General features: G+C 47.3%; 1 protein-coding gene across 3 annotated transcripts in view; it reads right to left on the bottom strand.

The window, feature by feature from the left end:
- The window catches only part of SACM1L (SAC1 like phosphatidylinositide phosphatase), a 51776-nt gene that overhangs the window by 28350 nt on the left and 319 nt on the right, over positions 1 to 23107 (bottom strand). For 2 of the 3 annotated variants that reach the window (XM_029916179.1, XM_029916178.1), the window contains exons 2-5: positions 7228 to 7325; positions 4600 to 4674; positions 3219 to 3346; positions 230 to 379 (exon numbers count right to left, since the gene is read on the bottom strand). In XM_029916179.1, coding sequence (XP_029772039.1) covers positions 230 to 379; positions 3219 to 3346; positions 4600 to 4674; positions 7228 to 7325 — 451 coding nt within the window. Of the gene's footprint in view, positions 1 to 229; positions 380 to 3218; positions 3347 to 4599; positions 4675 to 7227; positions 7326 to 23107 lie in introns of those variants that run through there. The other variant, XM_029916180.1, reaches the window with a different exon arrangement.

The raw sequence follows: 23107 nt of genomic DNA, 5'->3' as shown, positions 1-23107 counted from the left end.
GCTCAGATCATCCTCTCATGGTTCGTAGGATCAAGCCCCACATCAGGCGCTGTGACAGCCTGGGATTTTCTCTCTCCCTCTCTCTCTCTGCCCCTCCCCCTACTCGTGCTCACTCTCTCTCTCTGTCAAAATAAATAAAATATTTTCTAAAAAAAGAACTCAAAAAATAAAAACAGAAACATCTTTAAAAACCCTAAAATAAGTAAAAATGACTGAAGATGAAGCTTACCCTTTCCAAGAGACTCATCTCTTGGAATTCTGGGCTCGTGTTGGACAGCCGCTGCAAGGTGTGGGTCAGATCGTATGTCGTTGAGAAGTAAAACCCATCCACGTTCAGGACGTGGTTGATCATCGCTAGGAAAGTCTTATTATCCTGTAACTGTAAACAAAGGGGAGAAAAACATCAGTCTGCCTTGTACTGAGAAGGAACCTGTCCAGATCTGTAAGTGCGGCCCCGTTCATGGTCACCGGCCATGCGGACTGGCAGGCAGGACGAGGCTCGCCGGCCCCCAGGAGGGAGGTCAGGTCCGGACGGGAGGAACCTCGGTAACAGCGGAAGGCGGTGCTGTCTCAGCTGACTGGACTCGAACTCCTGCCCTCGAGATCCTTCAGTCTCTGCTCTAAGGGGCACAAGTTATTTTAACACAGCACCAGCGCCTCCGGCGATGACCTCCTGCCACTCCCTTTAGAGACAGATTCTCTCCTCTTCCTAATAGCCCTCATCTGACAAATGAAAAACATACACTCACGAGAGGCCCAATAACACAGTAAGTAAGTAACAAAGGGATAATACCATCCTCATTCCTAAGAAACTTCAGTGGAAGGGAGTTAAATTCTTTATTTTTTAATGCAAAGATCTGAAAAAGAAATGTCCAGTGAAAATAATACCGATCTTTACTTTCTGATCACCATTCTGGCTGGCTTTCCCAATGAGTATCAAGATTGACATTTATTTTTATCCTTGTTTTAAAAAACAACTGATGTTTGCTAATGTTTAAGGACTATCAAATGATTAACACGTTAATCTGCATGTTTCAATGCCACATACTACGAAATTTCTAATTTGGGCTCATACCTTTTTTTTTTTTTTTTTAAGAACAAAAGGTATGAGCCAGTTATGTGCAGTGAACAATGTTAAAATCAGTTGCACGGACTGCCAACCAAGTATAGCAACAAGAAGACAGGTTAATACTATTGGGCTATTAAACAAACACAATGATTTTTGTTGCCTTGAATATCATGTCTTACAGGGAATAAATATATTGATATAGAGGAATATATTCAGTAAAAAGGAAATTTCAAGTTTAAAGTATGGATGCAGAGCCTACAGCCTGACTCAGTCAGTAAGGCAGTACGTGCTGGGCTCATTTTTAGAAATGTCTACCACGGGAGAGCTATGTGGCACATGTTTGGATCCTAAATTTTCTTTTATTTATTTTTTTATTTAATTTTTTTTTTCTGTCCTTGATAGAATGTATTAAATAAGCAAACACCCCAACAAGGAAAACAAGTACTACAATGTAAAAATATTAAGAAAAGAAAACCCTCTCCATGCATAAATGAAAGATGGTACACAAAGAACTCACATCTTTTCAAGCGTCAATAGTAAATATTCTGCTACTATATATTAAATACTGCATGGTTTGCCCAAGCCTAAATTTTCTTTTAGAAGTCAACATTTTTGCAATCTTGGGAGTAAAAACATCAGTTAAAATTCTGAAAAGGCAAACACTGTAAATAAAATCACAGTCCAAAGACAGACATTCAGTAAGTGTCGATCTCTAAACATAGTGCTGACTTAAAAAAGTAAGTTTCAAAAACTAGAACAGGGTAACGCCACTCATGTGATTTTTAAAGACTTTAGGCAAAAATACTGTTTGACAAGAATACAGGCATCTGGATTTCGCATGAGAGGGGGGACTGTGAACTGACCACGTGGTCCTCAAGCTGATCATCTTAACCATCTTAATAATCAATGGGAGAAATCGTACATGTAATAGGAGCCTTAAAAATTTTTTTACCAAAACATTAAAAACTCTAAGTTATAAATATACAAAAAAAAGGAAAAGTATCGAAGCTAATATTTAGTGCGCTGTAATTTATTTATTTTTAATTTTTTGCCGTTTTCCTTCCGGTAGAGTGCACACACAGTGTTGCAGTACTTTCGGGTACGCGTCACAGCGAGTTAGTTACGCTGGAATGTGAAACACCGGAAACACCGAGAATTAAAAACACTTTCGCTCTTGTAAACAATTTATCAAGAGTAGCTGGCCCGGCGCTTGCCGCCTTCTCAGAGAACGCTCGATACAGTCCCTACCCCCCGCCGACTGCCCCCACCTTTCCAAGGCTGAGCCCGTCCCGACGCCTCACCCTCCCTGGCACTCCCCATGTCACGGGACACCCAGAGAGTGCCTCCCGGGTGACGTCTGTCACCGGCATCGCTTCCTCTGGGTCTTCCTCAACCTTCTCTTCACAACTGCTTCACCGTGAACATCGAGAAGTTCACGTTCACTAAGACCTCGGGCCGCGCCCCGAGAGCCTCTTGAGGGGCGAGAGGCAGCGTGCCCAGGGTCAGCCGCGTCCTCTCCACCCCTCTTCTGGTCAACCCGAAACTCGCTTCTAGAGTTGCCACGTTTTGCTTCTTTGCACGCCCACGTTTGCCGGGCGGGTCCGTTAGCTCACACACTGAGACACGGTAACGGAAATCCGGCCACATGGGCATCGTGCAAAAGGGGCGCTGTTTGGGCACACACATGCACACTTCTATTCGGTGCGGTAAAAGCAAAGACGGCTTTCTGGGGACAAAGAGGGAATGAAATGGGAGGAGCGGAACTTCAAAGGATCTTGTATTTTATTTCTTTACAGAAAAGATATGAACTAAACCTGGCTGTTGGACGAGATTTGTTTTCTGTTTGTCCTTTTCTCTATGTATGAAAGTTCATGATTTAAGAACTTGAGTCCGTTTAAAAAAAAAACCATGAAAACACCAAGGACACTAAAACAGAGGACTTTTTAAAAGTACGTTTTATGGCTAGGTATAAAGGTGTGTAGGGGGAACCTCGCTCTCTGCGCTGATTAAATAACTAGGCTTCACAGAAATCCACCAAAATCCCTGTCCCGCCTCCCTCCTCCCCACCCCCCTCCTCCCCCCCTCCTCCCCACCCCCCTCCATCGTACTGTTTCAGGTTCCGAAATCAGGAAGTGACCCCACCTCTCACCTGAATATCAGTTAAGTGCAACATTGTCTTCTTATAAGAAAGGATGTCAAAATCTGTTGCTTTCCAGATTACATGATTGAAAAATTCACCTATTTTTGTCTTTTTGGTAATGACGATTAGATAATTACCTGCAAAAAGCAAAGCCAAACACGCATAAATATTTTAAAAAGGCAACTCTAAAGCCAAAAGTAGCCTAACTCCTTCCTGTTTAAACTCTAAAGGCCGGCAGGCCGAGACCTCACTGTGCCATTCAGATAACAGGCCTGTACCCGTTTTAAAAGGATCTTAGGATTTATGACTAGAAAGAACAGCACATTATTCAGAAAAGTTCCTACTGAAAGGTCAAATCATTTCTCAAAAAAAAATAAATAAAAGCAAAAGCAGTGATCTTAGCAGACGGAGAGTAGAAGACAGAAAACACTTCCTCCGCTCTCCCGCCACCCCCAAGGCATAGAGCTCTCTGCTAAGGCACTGCCCAGTCCACAGCTGAAACCTCATGGGTCCCGAGATCTGCCCACCGCGGGACAGACGACGTCCCGTCTACACCGCCCCTAGATCCTTCAAGTCATTAAAAACGGCCAGGAAACACACTGGGGCAATACAACTGGTCGCTGCAACATCACCAAGATGCGCCGTCCAGAATTAAGGAGCCATGGCAGCTCCACGACAGTCCCCCAGCCCTGATCCAGGCCACCTCCTCCTCCCACAGGTCAAACAGGCTAAGCCTGCACCCTGACACTGATTCTGAAGCTCCGCTCAAGGCTCCACCCACAAGTGCCCTTCCCGGAGTCTTCCTTGTACATCTCCCTGGGACCTGTCCCACTGCGGGGACTCCCTACCTGAACGCATCTCTCACTAGACTGTCACCTGCAGGACCAAAGGGCCCGCGTCTTATCTAACCCAACCTCTCGCACGTGCCTGACAGCGCGCGGGTTCTTTAAGGTCAATGAAACGACATTTAGATAAACGAAATCCCCGTCGTTAACAACTCAGAACCAGGGAACAGGCTCCAAGCTGCACTGTGTCGTATTCACCCTCGGTGCGGGACCGACGGTGCGGGACACTCGGGTCCACCAGCACATGAAAATGTTTATTTAAGTACTCTTAGACCCTACGAGGAAATGTCCAGTTGACTAAGGATTTCAACTCTAGTTGAAATAAAACCAAAAACAAAACTGGGATTTTGTTTTTTTGGTTTTTGTTTTTAGAAGAACCTCAGGCTGATAAATGTAACCACCTGTCATTTCGAACATGTCCCTTTTTGAACCTAATGACAAAACCTGACCCCCATCCCTGCCGAGAGCATGACGGGAAGTGTGCCTTCATCTTCTACCCTGTCAGTTCAATGACCTTCTTCGCCCATCTTAGCTTATTTTCTTACCTGCCACCAGATGGATTGTGCCCAGGATACCAAATATCGGTCTTGTGACAGCCGAAGGAGGAATATCTTTCTTGACTTTAAAAGAAAAAAATAAAGAAAAATCACATAGAAAAAGCTCACTGATAGAAAAGGAAATTTAGTTTATTTCAAGAGTCACTTCACAATCAGTTTGCGTGATTTGGTCTGGGGAAGCCGGAGTCCTTCATCGGCGCCAGAGGTCCATTCTGGCAGAACAGGAAACCCTGTTTGTGTGTGTGTGTGTGTGTGTGTGTGTGACACGTAAAGGCCTCTGCTCTCTAGAGTCAGGTGTTCGGCGTGACACGCATCAGCAGCCCCAGCAGGTAAACCGTGGGCTACTTCTATGGTCATTTGTCAACCAAATGTATTCAGCCTCTTGCCAGAAACTTAGGTCCCTGTCCATTTAAGAAAATTAGAAACTTACTTTGGAGGGCGGGGGAGTGTGGATTTAATCTCAACATGGAACTAATGGACGGCACACACCTACCCGTCCACCTCCACGAATGTGGAAAACAGGAGGCCAGACCCAAGGGACGAGGGGACGAGGGAGGAAGGAAACACAGGTGTGCAGAGAGGCGTCCCCATTAACCGTGGCTTTACCCACAGCGCCCTTCTTAGTAAAAGAGCATCTTCAATGACAGGGCTCATTTCATAATTATTCAACTTTCAGCCGAGAGGGTTCACAAAACACACCTGCGGAAGTCTAGGGACTCATGTCCCCGAGGCGGGGGAAGGCCAGGCTCCCCATCCAAGGACTGACTTGGCCACGTCCACCTCCCTTCCCTCTCCCAGACCTGCACCCCAGTGGGGGGAGAACAGAGGCTCTGAGGAGGCGCGGCCCACAGGGCACAAAGCTGGTCTCCGCTTCGTTCGCGGCCGGACGGGGGGCCATACGGTTTTTCTTCCGGTCCTGGTCGAATTACCACCCTAGAGCTTATTCTGAAACACCGCTGCCAACCCAAGTCCTGTTATTCTGCATGAAGTAATTCTGAGTAAGGCCAGAGACCCACTTCTGTTTCCCTCAGTGATTCAATTTACGTAGCGAGGCCATGCCCCGGTCACCGCACGTGGCACACGGGGCCGCCAGCGCAGGGAAACGTTTAGAGGAAATCCTGAATATACAGAGATCCTCCGATAAATGTAGCGGAGCCCCACCTCAGAGTAACAGGAGTATAGAAGCAATAAGACAGGTAATTCCCCAGAGTACATGTTAGTTTTTCATGGAGGGGAAAAAAGTCCCTCTTTCCATGGCAATGGTCTGCTTTCCCAACAGTTAAAAAAGAGAGAAAGAGAGAGAGAGAAACAACCAACTAGCAGAGCGAGTGTGAGTGACCAACCCCTCATCACCACCAGCTTCAGGTCAAAGTACGCCCTCACAACCGAAGACTGCGTGGTGTCCTTTCTCCGTGCAAGCTATTCATGACCTTCAGCTCTGACCCCTCAAATGGGCCTGTGGTCTCTACCTACACATAAATGTCACTGAAAGGTCAAAAATAATCGAAGGGAGCCTGGGCGGCCCAGTCAGTTGTGCTTCTGACTCTTGGTTTTAACTCAGGTCACGATGCCAGGGTCTTGGGATCTGGCCCCACATCGGGCTCCGTGCTGAGTGTGGAGCCTGCCTAAGATTCTCTCTCTCCCCCTCTGCCTCCCTCCCCTGCTCACACACTCGTGCTCGCTCTCTCTCTCTCTCTCTCTCTGGAGAAAGCAGCCACCAACTAACAGATACGGGTAATGCCAAATTATCAAATGAAAACAGACCTCTAATTCCATCTGGTCAGAGGAAAACTACGTATGACACTTACCAGAACCAGCGATAACCAAGGAAGCAGAAATCGACGGCCATCTCTTCCTCACACTTTACTGTCCTACGGAGCTCGTATTTCACTCTATCCAAAGGATATTTACTGCTCACTGAATGCTTGCTCTTCGCTCACTCAAATTCCGAACTTAACATACTAGAGGACTCTGTCTAGAGGTGAATATTTAAACGACTAAAATATGAAATTCTAAATTTGATGTCACTTGGTACATTAGTCACCAAAATTATTTCGCATTTAATCAGAAATCAGTGTTCTGTATAATTGGGAAAAAATCGTTTTCCACACCCCAGAGTATCAAAACCAAAATACAACTGGCGAGACAGACAGGATATAGACAGATAAAGCTTAGGAACATTCTTTGCCTAAAACAGACGTTTTAGTCAGTGATACCTACATATGCACGTATATATAGAATTTCCCATTTATCACATTATCCTCCTGGTCATGAATATTTTCAAAATCAAAAGAGGCTGTTGAAATTCCACCAGCTTCATGCTCAAATAACTTTCACACTCAAACACCCTGGATCTGAAGCTAGAAAGAACTCAGACATCAACAAGACCAATCCCGGTAGAGCACAGATGAGGGAACGGATCAAGAGATGATCGTTTTTAAATCCTCACAGACGGCAGAATTTTCAAGCCCCTTCCTCCTTTCTTCATAAAAGGGAGGAAGCAGGAGATGAACGCACAGAAGCCAAACGAGGCGGCAGGAGTTAACGTTTCGGACGAGGCTGGGGAGCCACACGCGCCACGCCCCTCCGGCCGCCTCTGAGCCCGGCTGGAAGTACCTGACAGGGTGACTTCTGTGGACACGCGATCGATGACAAGTACATCGTCCGCTCCGTCATCACAGGCTTCCACATAGAACTTTTCAGGGGTGATGTGCCTAAGAAGAAATGTGAGACCATAAGTACCTAACCCAGTCACGATGAAGACTTAAAAAAAAAAAAAGACTTTAAAATCCTTTACTGTAGGAACCTCAGCAGTGCTTCATCTGACACCGAATGCATCTCCAGCTGTGGGACGGCAGTCCCGCTGCCCTCGCACACCCACTGTCACTCTGGTCGCTTGCCTGTTATGCTCAGGAGGCTTGTGGTAAAAGACCCACTTGACTTCCACAAGGAAATCATACTAAACTCTAACTTATTACATGCAACACGGTGCAGGACGTAGCGTCGTCGGGAGCAGTCCCCAGAAGCAGACTGTGCGGGGTGACCTCAGGCAAGTCACTCATCCTCCGCCCTTCGGCTCCCCGTTCACGAAACGGGGATTCTCTCGGACAGGGAGCAACGCTGCGGGGAGGACAACGTGAGCCTCTTTGCGAGGCACTCAAACTAACACCTGACACTAGTAAGCAAGACGTACTAGCTAGAAATACTAAGAAATGCATCTTAAATAAAATGATTCCAGTAAGGTAGTTTTAAAATAAACTACTTTTATTGCTTCTCCGCCTTTTGATCTCACGGTCCCTGAGTTCGAGCCCTGCGCTGGGCTCTGTGCTGACAGCTCAGAGCCTGGACCCTGCTTCGGATTCTGTGTCTCCCTCTCTCTGCCCCTCCCCTGCTCACACTCTGTCTCTCTCTCAAAAATAAACAAACATTTAAAAAAAAAGAACGAGAAAAAAACTTCTCATTCTGTAAAATAAGAAATAAAGGGGCGGAAATCAGGATTGGGACAGACTACTCAGAATGGATGTGACTTTGTAACCAGAGTCCAACAAAAAGAACACTCCGGGTTCCCGGGAAGAGCAGCCGGGTAACTCAGGCCTGCGGAGCGAGGGAGGTCAGGGCTGCCTCGGGGAACAGGAACCAGACGTGAGGACCCCGCAGCCCGGGGCTCTGGGGGCTAAGCCGCAGGACGAGCTCCGGAGCCCGCCCAGTTTTCTTTCTGTGGGTTTGCTTTGTTCTGTATTTTCCAGGAACTAATCTTTATTGTCTTAAGCCTCATTTGAAAGAATTTCTGTCTGTGCAGCAAACAACTTGAGGGCTTTTTCCTTTCCTTTATTTATTTTTTTACTTTTTTAATGTCTATTATTTTTGAGAGCGAGCGAGAGAGAGCGCATGAGCAGGCTTCAGGCTCTGCACTGTCAGCACAGAGCCCGACGCAGGGCTTGACCCCACAAACCGCGAGATCATGACTTGAGCCAAAGTGCCTAACCAATGAGCCACCCAGGCGCCCCTTTTCCTTCCCTTTTAAATCCCACTTCCTCTACTCCACTTGCCCCGCCCATGAGAAATTGTAAATAAATCCACACAACCATCGCTGACATCGCCTCTTATACACAGACGGTGTGAAGGGATGTGGGATTACGGAAATGCCTGGGTGGTCCCGTTGGTTAAGCACCCAACCACTCTTGATAGCCGCTCAGGTCATGATCTCACGGTTGTGGGTTCAAGCCCTGAATTGGACTCTGTAATTCTCTCTCTCCCGTCCCTCCTCACCTCCCGTTTGCGTGCTCTCTCTCTCTCTCAAAATAAACAAACACTAAAAAAAAAAAAAAAAGGCTATGTGGGATTACAGAAACCGTACTGACCATTTCTGACTACAAGTTACCCAAACACAACTTCCATCCTTTTACGGTTCATCTATAACCAACTTTTCGATATTAGGTTACTTTCCTCTTTTGGAGGCAGGGGGAGGGAAGGGGTTGCTAAGGGAATGAAAATCAACCAGTTTTAATACAAATCAAGCAAAATGCAACAAAGAAGACAAATCTGCTTTAAAAACCGCAGTCTTCAACTCAAACTAAATCAGCAGTTCATTCGTTTAAATCACACTGAAGAACATTCCAGAGGATGGACACATCATGGTCTCTTTACACATGCACCTGCTGGTGGACACGTGAGTCCCGGCTTCCAGCCTGGGATATTAAGAACAAAGGTTCCACGAACATTCCAACACAAGTCTGAGGCGGACGTAGCCCTTCCCTTCTCCTGGGTGCCTGCCTCGAGGTGGAGTGGCCGGATCTCACGGGGCTTGTAGGATTGACCCGGACAGAGGGGGACAAGGGAGGTGTTGCCGACACAAGGGAAACTTCCCAGGGCGAGGGAGGTGTCCGTTCTCTTCATGCCAGGGATGGTTTTATGGGTGTAAAAATATGTCCAACTGGATCAAACTGTACCCCTGAAATATGTGGAGTTTACTCTAGGTCAGTAAGCTTTGTACTTCCAATAAAGCTATTAAAAAAAAAAGTGAGAGGTCCTCAAACTTCCAGAAAATCTATTCACAGGGCAGTCACCTCTAGTCTTCAATCATTAAAACAAAACTGTTCATCTGCAGATGTTTTGTGCCAGCATAAGTTTGCTAAGAGTAAGTCACGGACTTCACTGCAAAGCTAACGTTGTGTTAAGTGTGACACAGCATGAGTGACGAGCACATGGGGAACAGATTAAAAATAACAAATAGAAAAAAAAATAATAAGAAACAGACCTCAAAAGCAAGACTTTCTCATAAAAGCTTTCAAGAGAGGGGCCTGGGTGGCTCAGTCAATTAAGCATCTGACTTCGGCTTACGTCATGATCTCACGTCAGAGTTCAAGCCCCGTGTCGGGCTCGGTGCTGGCAGCTCAGAGCCTGGAGCTGCTTCGATTCTCTGTCTCCTCCCTCTCTCTCTCTGTCTGTCCCTCCCCTGCTCTCTCTCTCTCAAAAATAAATAAATAACCATTTTAATTTTAAAAAAGCTTTCAAAGAGAGTGCTACCTCCAAAGCAGATGCCATTCTGCCACCTCGCTCTTTCAGAGTGCCCCACCCCCACCCTCGAGTGGCCCTGCAGCACAGGTGTCCTTCTGCATTCTTTGAGGCTTAAACAGCTTAGGGGCCGTGAAATACTTTCGTACAATTGCTGGCTGGATCTTGAAACCTCCTGTATCACCTCCAGCGCCTGAAGAACAGGCTCTCTCCTAGGCTGTCCCACTTACAAAACACTGATCGTGGCACTGATACGGGGCGTCCGCAGCCAGTGCCACCTGCGTGTCAAGTCCAGCACCAGTGACCTGTTCTGGCCCCAGGAGTGCCAAAGAACCACCCAGGGTCACAGCCAATCGACACACACATAGGCTGTGTCTGGATGGGAAATCAAAAACCAGCACTCACATAACTGACCATAAGCCTCTGATCAAAACTCGACTTCAACACTTCAGAAGAGCACCGCGTTAGGAGACTTCACGCAGAAAAGACCTCAAGATCTGCAGGCAAAAATATAGCAGTTCTGCCCCTGGCCAAGCTCTGAGTGTCCGCCTCGTGCCAGCCCGTGTTCGAGGGACCAGTCCAGAGTCCCTGACTCACAGAGTTTACATTCTAATGGGAGACAATCAAGGCAGGAATTCAGGGATTTCAGTGCTATAAAAAAGTAATAAATCCAGGGTTACTTGGCCAAGGTGGGGGGCTGGGCGGGGGGAGGGCAGATGATCCATCCTGAGGATTAAACATGTAAACACTCGTGGCAGCTGTGAACAAAGACAAGGCCTCTCTATCAACAAAGCGTCTCGTCCTGCTGACTTTAGGCCACAGGCTTGAGCGACCAGAACCTGCTCAGGGGAAAAGGGCCCACAGGGAGCAGCAGCTGAAGGCAAACGGGTGGAGCAAACGGGTTTATGAAGCCACCTTGGAAGAGCCACAGGCCCTAACTAACCGACCGACGGGCTACCCCCATGTCGCCCTGTGACTATGGCCCCTCACCACTGCCTCCCGGCAGACAGCCTCTCCCTGCCCTCCTGCCCACGAGTGTCTCCGTGCACTCCTGTCCCCGCTGTCCTGCCTCAGGCGAAGTCCTTCACCGCCTGCCCCACAACCTCAGCCCTTAGTAAAGCCTAGGGATGCAAACAGAACAGCGAGAATTCAACGGGCATTTGTGAAGTACTTTTGCAAAGGATCAAAGGGCTGACTCACAGTTAGGATAACTTTTTACTATTAATGAAAACATCCTTTAAGAGAGAAGGGAGAAAAGTTGCAAACTTTCTTGGCAGGGCGGTGAAACAGGCCCAGAAGTTACTCAGCTCACACTGAAGACATGACACGATGGAAGGTATCTGCCACATGTACCCATCTGAGCAACTCTGCTTTGATAGGTAGATACTGGAGTCAGAGTACGTCCCCTAAATATCTACCCGCAATATTAAGACTATGTAAGACAAACCTCTGATTTATCAAAGGTTCCAGAATATACAATGTGAGTAAGAATTATGAATGAATGTCTTTTCTTATTCATAAATATGAGTCTATAGCAAGAAAAAAGCTTTTAGTACAAAAGACAATGTTAGCTTTAAGATAGCATGGAATGCTGGGTACACCTTGCTACCTGACAATTCTTCTCTAAGAATATGAAGAATACCACATATAACATTTCCAGTCTAGATAGACACATCTGAAATGAGATCAACAAATTAAAATTTTAATTGAAGTACAGTGAAGTGAATTTCCAAGAGTGAAAACCCTCCATTAAAAAAAGCCCAGATACTCTTTTGAGAAGATGGAATCTAGGGGGTACCGACAGGTGGGCACAGGCTGTGGAGTAGACACTAGCCATTCAGATGCAGGTCTGGAAGACAGAAGGTGCTGGAAATGGGCTAATTCACTAAGGGTGCGGAGTCTAAGCACCCCAGCAGGCAGAATATGCTGAAAAGCCTCAAGAACCGGAAGGAACAGGGAACAAGGACTAGGTGGGGGTGAGGCGGCTCTCAGGTCCCCACCGGCACCTAGAGCAGGCACCCGCCCTCCCTGACCCTGGGACTGAAGGCTTAGAACAGTGACCAGAGGATGCTCTCTGGGCTCCAGACACCAGGCACCGCTGAGGACCAGGGTGAGAGGCCAAGGAGTCAGGAGCGTGGAGGAGGCCCTCACAGACCGGGAAAACCCTCCAACCCCCTTCCTCTGCCGGATTCCCACTGTGCCGGCGGCGAGCTCACGTCACCCCTCTCCCTGAGCCCCCACGGGAGCCGTGGTGCCGTCTCGAAATCAACCTGTGGTCCTGACCGCTGGCCTGCAGCTCCCCCCACCACCAAGGGTTGAGTTCCTGTCAATCACTCTACAGCGGAGGCCACCAGCTGACAAGTCCTGGCCGACAAGCAGCCCCTCCGATCAATTTCTGGTACCTTCTTCCTAAACGTGAAATGACGACCAACAATCACCAGATAGGAGGAAAAGCGTCCGTCACATAAGACAGAGTCCAAAACAGAAAAACAACACTGGATAAGCTATGCTGGGAACAGAGGACAACTTCAAAACACATTTATCAGTGATCGCCGCAGAAAGAAGACACTGCATTCATGAAATAACCCAAAAAAGCACCATTGGAAAGCGAGAACAGGGGCACCTGGGTGGCTCAGTGGGTTAAGGGTCTGACTTCAGCTCAGGTCATGATCTCACGGTTCATGAGTTTGAGCCCCGTGTCGGGCTCTGTGCGGACAGAGCTGAGTCTCCTTCAGGTGCTGTCTCCCTCTCTCTCTGCCCCTCCCCTGCTTGCATGTGCTCACACACTCTCTCTCTCCCCACCCCCTCTTTCTCAAAATTAAATATTAAAAATAAAAATAAAATTTGACATTACAGATACAACTCTTGGCTAAACAAGGTCATACGTTGTATTCCCTACAGTAAATAAAAACAAAACCCAAACAGGGGTGCCTGGGTAGCTCAATCAGTTAAGCGTCTGACTCTCGATTTAGGCTCAGGGCATGGTCTCACAGTTCATGAGTTCAAGCCCCACATCAGGCTCTGTGCTGACAGTTTGGAGCTCTCCTCTCTGCCCTTCCCCTGCTCATGCTCTTTCTCACAATAAATAAATAAACATTAAAAAAAGAAAATAAAAGAAAAAAGAAACCCAAATAAATTCTTACTTAAAAAAAGAAAGCAAGAACATATTCTTGGACTGAGAGCAGAAATAATAATTTGACTACTCAACAGAAAGGGTGGACAATAAAACTGAAGAACTCTTCATGAGAACAGACTAAAAAGATAAGAGCTGTAAAATAGGAAAGCACAGGACAGAAGGAGGGGTGAGAGAGGAAGGGGTGGAGGGGGTGGGGGGAAGAGAGAGAGAGAGGAGTCTGATCCAGGATATCCAACATACATTCAGCAGGAATTCCAAAGGAGCACACAAGAATAAAAGAAAGATCATATTTCAAAGAAAACAAACAAACATACACACACAAAGGCACAATAAGCATCAAACTTCTAAACACACCATACAGAGACAATCCTAAAGTTTCCAGGAAAAAAAAAATTGAGAGAAAGAAGCATTGAAATATTCAACAACCACACGACTGGATTATCCAGCAACAACGCACCCACTGGACTACTCAACAGCAGGTCTTTAAAATGCTACAGGATAATAATTTCTGAAAATTCTCTATTTAGCCACACTACAGAACAAGCATGAGGCCAGAATGAAAACATTTTGATGCACAACATCTCGAAAGGTACCTTTCTTTCACTCTTGGAAAGAAGGGAAAGTCTGTTTCACCAAAATGGATTAAGTAAGTTACAGGGCGCCTGGCTGGCTCAGTCCATTGAGCGTCCAGCTTTGGCTCAGGTCATGATCGCATGGTTCGTGGGTTCGAGCCCCACGTTGGGCTCTGTGCTGACAGCTCAGAGCCTGGAGCATGTCTGGATTCTGTGTCTCCCTCTCTCTCTCTGACCCTCCCCTGCTCTCGCTGGCTCTCTCTCTCTCATAAATAAAACATTTTTTTTAAATGTAAAAAAAAAAAAAAAAAAGAGTTAGACTGAGATTCCAAAACAAAAAAGCAAAAGAAATTCTCAGAACGAAGGGACTGTCAGGAAGGGACTGTGGGGAACAAGGGTCAACCAACTGGCCTAAAGGAAAACCAGTCCCCGGATCACAGCAGGGGTGCCGGGTGCCGCTCAGAGAAGCAACTGAATTCATAGTTACCCTGTGTGTTTGAGAGGAAAGCACTGCTGGCAGAGAGTGAAGATTAATTAGCAACAGGAACATTATAAGAAAAGTCATGGTGGGCGCCTAGGTGGCTCCATAGGTTAAGGGTCTGACTCTTGATCCACTCAGGTCATGATCTCGGAGCTGTGAGATCGAGCCCCATCCTGGGCTCTCTGCTGGACATGGACCCTGCTTGACATTCTCTCTCTTCCTCTGCCTCTCCCTATCCCCAAAATAAAATCTTGAAAAAAAAAATGAGAAGTAAAATACCAGAAGAAATAGCTTAAAAAGCTGAAAGTCGATGTCTCTGGGACAGTGGGAATGAGAAGTGAGGAAGGGTGGTATTTTTTTTTTATTAGAAGCTCTGTGTACTGTTTACTTTTAAACCACACACAGGTATCATAGTACAATAAAAATTAAATTTTAAAAATGTGTTAAATAGCAAAACCACAACAACAACAAAAAGAGCTACGGCGGATCAAGACAGGGAGTCCGGGCGCCCCGGCTCTTGGGCCGCTGCCGCCAGCCGGTTCTGCTAACGTTCTCGCAAATGGCTTACGAACTGGAGGGACGAAGCTAGGAACAGGGACCGCCAGCTAGGTGACATTTCCCAGAAGAGTAGGGACAGGGGAGGACTCAGAACCCCACCAATGATCCCAGCAGGTGACAACTCAACTCAGAGACACATTCCTCCGCTGTCTTCCTCTTCTGTCCCTCTTCCCACCGCTCGGTAACTGGCCTGGAAGCTGATCTGAAGAGGGTGCCTGGGGGGCTCAGTCGGTGCAGTGTCAGGATCTCACAGTCCGTGGGTTCGAGCCCCGCGTCGGGCTCTGTGCTGACAGCTCAGGGCCTGAAGCCTGCTTCAGATTGTGTGTGTGTGTGTGTGTGTGTGTGTGTGTGTGTGTGTCTGTCTGTCTGCCCCTCCTCCGCTAGCTCTCTCTCTCTCTCAAAATAAAATAAAGACATTAAAAAATTTAATTAAAAAAAAAGAAAGAAACTGATCAGAAGCAGTTTCCCCAGTAAATTGTAGTTTTACGCTCCCGGGGTTTCACTGCAAGAGCTAGTGAAATTACCTTCAGCTCTCTAGCACTTACCCCCGGGAGCGCTGGAGTAAACCGTCCAGGGGGTATTTTTGGCTGGTGCGAGCAGTTTTATTATTATATTTCTTTTAGGCTCCACCCAACAGACTGCCACGTCTCCGCAGACAAGGACCTGCTGTCCAGCCCCCTGGGATTTCTTACAACACAGCAGAAGCTCGATCAGCGTTCTCAGACAACAGAATGTAACATAATTAGTCAGCAAATACCTACATTAAGTTGGTTTTTTTCTATGGCGCTTAACTAATGTTTTCTTTGGCTCAGTGACAGAGTCAAAGGATTTACAAAACTGTCTTCCTGTCTCCTAGCTAAGGAGAGAGGCTGACAGGTCACATGCTAACTGGGTTGGAGGGTACAGCGTCACTATTGAGAGGACAAAGAGGCAGCAGCGGTGGCTCTGGGATTAGAAGTCCGCAAAGTATTGCCTGTGTCAATCTCTGCCTGGGCCTTTTCAAAATTAACCAGTCGACAGGCTCTACTGAGTTCTCGACATAATATTGGGAAACCGAGACAGAAGATTCCATGACAATCAAAAATCTGGGAGAAAATCCTCTCTCTACAGCCAAAAGCATGGCTCCCAACTGCTGTGAAGTCTCTCATTTCATTAAACTCTCTCACATTACTTTTTCTATGAAATAGACTTGACGAGTTAAGGCAAGAAGACTCCACCCAAGAAGGGTCTTGGGTCATTAACTATGCTGATGACATCAAACCTCCGAAGTTGACAGTCATACTGTGCGCTCAGAACACTCTGGCCCTTACACACTGCCAGTGAGGTTACCCGGACCGAACAGGCAGGAACCGCAGCTCTAACTGAGCGAGACAAACAGGGCCTTCTTCCCACCCTGAGCTCTGCTTTCTGTTGAGAGGACACGTATTCCGGAAGATTAGCAAAAAAGCAGAATACTTAAATAATAATTACTTCCTACTTCGACTCCTTTCATTTGGCTGCTTTGCTTTCACAGATTACTGCCCACATAGGAGATAAGAAAGAAAATTCCGAGGACTAAAACTAAACTCGACGAAGGCAATTCTATTATACTTAATAGAAATGCATTTAATCTTATAGCCAACTGGGATTCACTAGCTCTTAAGAATGCTTTTTAAAAACTATCCTTGTCAAATTTAAAAGCAATATATTTAATTATAATATAAATACAAAATATTTTTCAGAGTTGGCAACATGATCTTCTAGTGTCTGAAAACATCCCCTTGTGACACCCCCCCCCGCATGTAACGTTTACGTTTCCAGGCAACAACTAACCTCTTCCGAATCCTGTCATGCCCAGAGAGCAAATTTACCCCACTTCAAAAATACTACTATTTGCTGACCTCACACCCATTACAATAGCGCTTATGGAAAACAAAACAAGTGTTGGCGAGGCTGTAGGGAAACTGAACAGTGGACACCACCGGTGGGAACATAAAATGGTGCAGCCCCTGTGGGAAAACAACACGGCGGTTCCTCAAAAAAATTAAAAATAGAATTATCTTCTGATCCAGCAATTCCACGTCTGGGTGTATAGTCAAAAGAACTGAAAGCAAGGTCTCAGAGAGAGATTTACACACCCGTGCTCACAGCAGTATTGTGCGTAACAGCCAAAAGGTGGCAGCAACCTCAGCGTCCCACAGCGGATGAATGGGAAACAAAGCGTAGCAGGTACATAGAATGGAGTGTTATTCAGCCTTAAAAAGGGAATTCTGCCACATTCTGTAACGTGAAGGAACTCTGGGTGGAAGTAAGGTGGAAATACGCCAGTCACCACAGAATACTGGATGATTCCACCATCCTGAGAGTGGCCACACTGACACAGAGAGAAAGTAGGCTGGGGGCTGCCAGGGCCCGGGGGAGGAGGGATGGAGAGCTGTTTAACGGGCGCAGGGTTCTGGGTTCGCAAGACGAGGAATTCTGGAGATGGACAGCAGTAACGGCGCCCAGCAACGCGCACGCCACCGAGCTGTTCACTTACAGATGGTTAGGAGGACAGATTCTACCTATATTCTGGCACAATTTGGAATATTACTATCTGCACCGAAGCAGGTCAACTGTCATGTCACAAAACTAGCAAAAAAAATGTATTCTCAAAAGTCTTACCAAAGAACTAAATCAAAATCCTAATAATCAAATTTACCCTATCTCTGGTTCAAAACACTCAGGAATAACACTCTACTAGATCTGGCTAGCAGAAAGTTAAGAACTCAGACAGTAAAGAGGGTCGGTCCTCTGAGCCCGCTGTACAGACACCCAGGAGGTGTTCCCACCACCCCTCATCCATCTGCCCTCTGGGCCCAGGGGTCCCCTCCTCCCTCCTCGGGGACCTCTCTTAGCACCAGGTTCATCCCAGTCAACCCAGGAGCCCGACCCGATCCCAAACACTGGATATTTCCAGGAAGCAAATTCATTTTCATTCCACCTTCTTCCTCAAAACCCTGAGGCCCCACCCACTTCCGATTTTCTGCACATCCCAAGACCCATAGCTCCACAAACCAGATTCCTGCCCAGGCCCAGGTCTAACTGCCACCCAATCTGAAGCTCTAATCTACAGCAAAATCTTCCAGGGCCCCGAGTCTTCCAAAGAATGCCGTTCTACTAACTAACCAACCCGTATGCTTTAGTTCTCGCTGTACTTCACATGGCCCGAAAAGTACCCTTTAGTGCAGACCCACTGGGACACCCAGTTAAACCTGCAGATTCCCAGAACCCACCTGCACTCAATGTGAGGCTCTGGAATATGCACTTAAAACATGCACAGCCACTGAGCACTAACCTAGACACTCTAGCCTGCACCCCAAGCCACCTAATACCTTGGAGACAAACTCCGCCTACCTGTGCCCAAATGTCTACCTTCCCTCCCCGCCACCCTCCTTGCAAAGAGAGGTGTGCATGTGCTGACTGCTCCTAGTATCCGACAGACCCCTGTGTCTTCATCGCTGTGTAACTCCACTGGCATCTGTTCAAGGCTGCATCGCATCTGCCCCACGGACCTCTCAACTATGGCCAACTTTTATGAAGAAAGACTTGCTAAACTAGGCAACAGTGTTTCTTCAGAGGCAAGCTGCAGCCTAACTCACTTTCTAAAGGATCTCCGGTCTTACACCTATTTCAGTTGACCTTTTGAAGGGTGGGGGGCAGGGAGTGCTTTACATGTTTCCAATAGTGGATTTCTGCTGTCATCGTTCGTAATTTCAAATTTTTCATTAACTGACATCACTCATGCTTACACCAGTCAGTAACTTGAAAAGAAAAAAGGAGTCACAAGGTAGATTATTTAGAATGGCCTGGATGTTTAAAAAGAACTTGAGGGGCACCTGGGTGGCTCAGTTGGTTAAGCGTCCGACTTTAGCTCAGGTCATGATCTCACAGTTCATGAGTTTGAGCCCTGCATCTGGCTCTCTGCTGCCAGCATGAAGCCTGCTTCAGATCGTCTGTCCCCTTCTCTCTCCACTCCTCCCCAGCTTGCTCTCTCTCAAAAATAACATTAAATGGGGCACCTGGGTGGCTCAGTTGGTTGGGCAGCCGACTTCGGTTCAGGTCATGATCTTGCAGTTTGTGAGTTCGAGCCTGCATCAGGCTCTGAGCTGTCAGCTTCGGATTCTGTGTCTCCCTCTCTCTGCTCCTCTCCGGTTTGCACTCTCTCTCAAAAATAATCATTAAAAAAAAACTTTTTAGGGGCCCCTGGGTGGCTCAGTCGGTTGGGCGACCAACTTTGGCTCAGGTCACGATCTCACAGTTCGTGAGTTCAAGCCCCGCGTCCGGCTCTGTGCTGACAGCTGGGAGCCTGCAGCCTGCTTTGGATTCTGTGTCTCCCCCTCTCTCTGCCCCTCCCCAACTTGTGCTATCTCTGTCTCTCAAAAATGAATAAACGTTAAAAAAATTTTTTTTAATCTTTTTAAAATAAGAACACTAAAAAAAAGAATTTAAAATTTTGAACAAATCAATATGGTTTTCTATATTAAAAACCCATATGGACACGTCAGCTACTTTCAAACATAAGTGACTCGCTTCTACACCAGACACATCCAAGGACTAAGGTGAAAGCAATCCAATAAGGAAAAAAAGGTAATCTGAATAATGCAGCGTAATGGAAAGATCTCCGGACTCTGGGCCTGCCGTGTTCCAAGGCCAGCTCTGCACGGCTCAGCTTGCCAAGGGCAATGACCTCCATCTCCAAGATGACGGAGGATATACATCAACCTAGGTCTTCAGAGGCCTTGGAAAGACCATCACAGACACGAAATGACCGTAGCTGCTGCTACTTCCAAAGAATACGGTCCAAATTACCCCAGGCGGTGTTCTTTCTGAAATGCTGGTGGGATCTCGACACTGCCAAGTTCATTTACTTAGGTGATTCACGGAGGGTCTCTCTGCACAAGGCTTTATGCTTGGTACTGAGGAGGGCTAGCGAAGAACTCAGTGTTAAGGCGTTTCTAACATATACTCTCTATTTGCAACAAAGCGTATGCACCACAGTGATGTCATCATTTCCAGGTGGCAAAGTGACTGTTTCAAACAGTGCGAAGGACTTCCTCTCCTCTCAGCCCTCCTGTCCCTGAGCCCATCAACACGGCTCGCCCGCCAATCCTAAGAGACAGAACGTGCAAACCAGATGCACATTGGGCGTCCAGTCGCCGGGAAAGGAGACTGTCGTGGGAGCTCCGAGAAGGGAAAGACGTGGGGAAAAGGCTTCTCAGGGAAAGGGCGTCTCTGTTAATTACGTCTACACTCTTTCAATCTTTCTGATAATCCTGTGAAGTAGCACCGTGCTCGTTTCACAGATGAAAAACTGATCCAGAGGTTAAGTAATGTGGCCGTAAGATAAAGCAAGTTAACAAGGTCCGGATTTGAGTCTGCATCTCCCAGCTCTACCATGGGTACCCGGATGTGATCCGCATGTAAAGAGGGGGGAGAGGAAGAAGGCACTTGGGTAGAAGGACCAAAATCAGCCCAAGTTTGAGGCTAACGGACAGCGGCCAGGTGTGAAGGGGGTAAAAAATGCAATGGGCAGTAGGGGAAATAGTGTTAAGGGGTCGCCTGGGAAGAGACTAGATCCAGATGACTAGGAAATGTGGGCTCAGCCCCACAAGCAAGATGCAAGTGGACAGTGTAAGCGGGGGAGCAGACGATAAAATCAGGGCAATGAGGGAGGCGAACTTCACAGCAGGACGAAGACTGACTGCAAATGGGTGAGATAACTGTAGAACAAATTATCATTTAAAACCCCGAGCACTACAATACTGTAACAGACTCCGCAGTAGTGGTAGTTTTGTAAAAATGACCAAACCATCTCTCGTATGTGGCTTTCTGGAAACGTCTATAGGTATGTTTTAAAAAATGGCTACTATGTCTAGGGCACCTGGATGGCTCAGTCGGTTAAGCGTCCACTTCGGCTCAGGTCATGATCTCATAGTTCATGGGTTCGAGCCCCACGTCAGGCTCTGTGCTGACAGCTCAGAGCCTGGAGCTTGTCTTCAGATCCTGTGTCTCCCTCTCTCTCTGACCCCCCCCCTGCTCACGCTGCCTCTCTTTCAAAAATAAAAACATTAAAAAATAAATAAAAAATAAATGGCTACTATGTCCGGGGTGACTGGGCAGCTCAGTCAGGTAAGCGTCCAACTTCGGCTCAGGTCATGATCTCGCTCTTCATGGGTTCGAGCCCTGTGTCTCGCTCTCTGCTGACAGCTTGGAGCCTGGAGTCTGCTTCGGATTCTGTGCCTCCCTTTCTCTCTCCCCTCCTCTGCTTGTGTTCCGTCTCTCTCTCTCTTAAAAATTAAAAAAAAATTTTTTTAAATAAAAATGGCTATTATGTCCTACTAACTCTTACATGGGTCAGAAACGACTACCACCTCTAAATGCATCTAAAAAAGAACACCCCTTAGGTCAGAGGCCACACTTAAAAACATTGAGCAGCAGGCCTCAGAGCAGGCCGGGCCAAAACGAAGGGTTAAGAGCAAAGCCTCCAACTCACAAACTTCTTGGTAAGAAAAGCAAAATCACAAAAAAACGGTAGCTGCACACTGACACAAGCCCTCAAAACTTGGCGGGGGCGGGGGAGTATACGGTTGAGGACCGACAGAATAAGGAGTGACTCACACATCCCCAGATTTACTTTTTCACTTCAATTCATAGTTTCCATTTCTAGAAAAATCAATATGAAAGCAGCATCCTCACCACTGAAGGGCCAAATTTCCTTTCTCCTTTATGAATATTGGGTCTTTTTATGTATCGGACTGGTGAATTTAGTGCCTCCCTGACAACACAGGAACAATCATCAGAATCCTCCAGGTCTCCATCCCATTCAATCTTTGCCACAGGCAAACTCGACTGCATTCCCTGACCTAACCCGGAGCTGCATCAAGCCAAGGCTCCACATTGCCTGAACGCAACTGAGACCTGCTGTAGGATCGTATTAAAACCCTTTAGCGACTATCAGATGGTCAACAATAACCTAGTTAGCCAGCCGAGAACACGTGACACCTGCAGAGCCAGCACCGAGTCAAAGGCATTCCGCTGTGTTTGCTCACCAGCAAGGCGATCACCTTGCGAAGGGGACCTGGGAGAGAACAAGGAAACCCGGCCAGGAAAACGTGGAGGGAGTGTGCAGAGAATTACCGTACACGAAGGGGCAAAGGGAGCGGGGCTGATGAAAAAGGAATCCCCTTTTCTGCACAATACCTCATGCTGAGTAGATGACCTCACTCCCAAGTCTGCATCCCTAATTCTAAACTGAACCTTCCAGAAAGTTAAGTGAGTCTGAGGTTCCAAGGAGTGGAGGAGGAAGTGTCCAAACCGCATTTGGATGTCCTCATATCCCTACAAAGGAAATGTGATTACCTCTACCTAAGTCCCAAGGTATTTTAACTCATTTAAGGATAGGTAAGCTTCCCCAAAACAGCATCAGCTTCTAAGGCCAAGGACATTCTCAGACTTTCGGTCTAGAAGGTTAAGCATTAAACACAAAGTAGAGCAAAGTTATTTAGATACAAGAAAAGCAAGGAGCTCACGGTAATGCTAGGGGAAATGTGTTTTTATTTATCCAGGACAAGCCCAAAGAACCTACAAATACTTAATTTACAACTCGAACAACCAGAGCCTATTTCTCAAAGCCTCAAGAACTTGGGCTTTGCGGAAAAGTCCATCTGCAGTGCCAAACAATCTCGAGAAGGGCCTCTGGCTGTCAACGTGAACTTCACCTGCGTTGTGCTGGAGTTGCGTAATAGGTAAGACCAGGTACACCCTTTGGGACCTCGAGTGTCTCACTGTTCTTTTTTTCCTGCATCCTGCAGGCTGGTCGGACAGGCTCTGACGCCCCGTTAGAGGTCTGTCCATTTGCGTGTGGACTCTAACGTGACGGGTCCATTAAACAAGAAAAAAAGAAAAAAACCTCTCCCCCCGCCAACTAAGCAATAAAGATAAATTTAGCCGCCACCTCTCCCACAAACGAACAAACTGGGTGGGGAGGAGCGCGCCCCGAGCTTGCCGCATCCCAACGCCGCCCCGGGCTCGCTGGCGGCCGGTCTGCAGCTTTGATCTCCCGCCGTGGGCGCTGAGGCCGCGCCGGGCGAAGAAAGGCCGGCGAGACTGTCGTCCCCGGGCTCCCGGGCCTGTGACGACCCCAGCGGGGCCTTCGCGCGGCCGCAAGCTACAAGCTCCAGGACGCGCCGCGCCGGGCCAGGGTGGCGAGGAGCT

The sequence above is a fragment of the Suricata suricatta genome, chromosome 12, assembly GCF_006229205.1.
Source record: "Suricata suricatta isolate VVHF042 chromosome 12, meerkat_22Aug2017_6uvM2_HiC, whole genome shotgun sequence".
Taxonomy (NCBI): domain Eukaryota; kingdom Metazoa; phylum Chordata; class Mammalia; order Carnivora; family Herpestidae; genus Suricata; species Suricata suricatta.
This window is presented reverse-complemented; position numbering and strand designations above follow the sequence as displayed.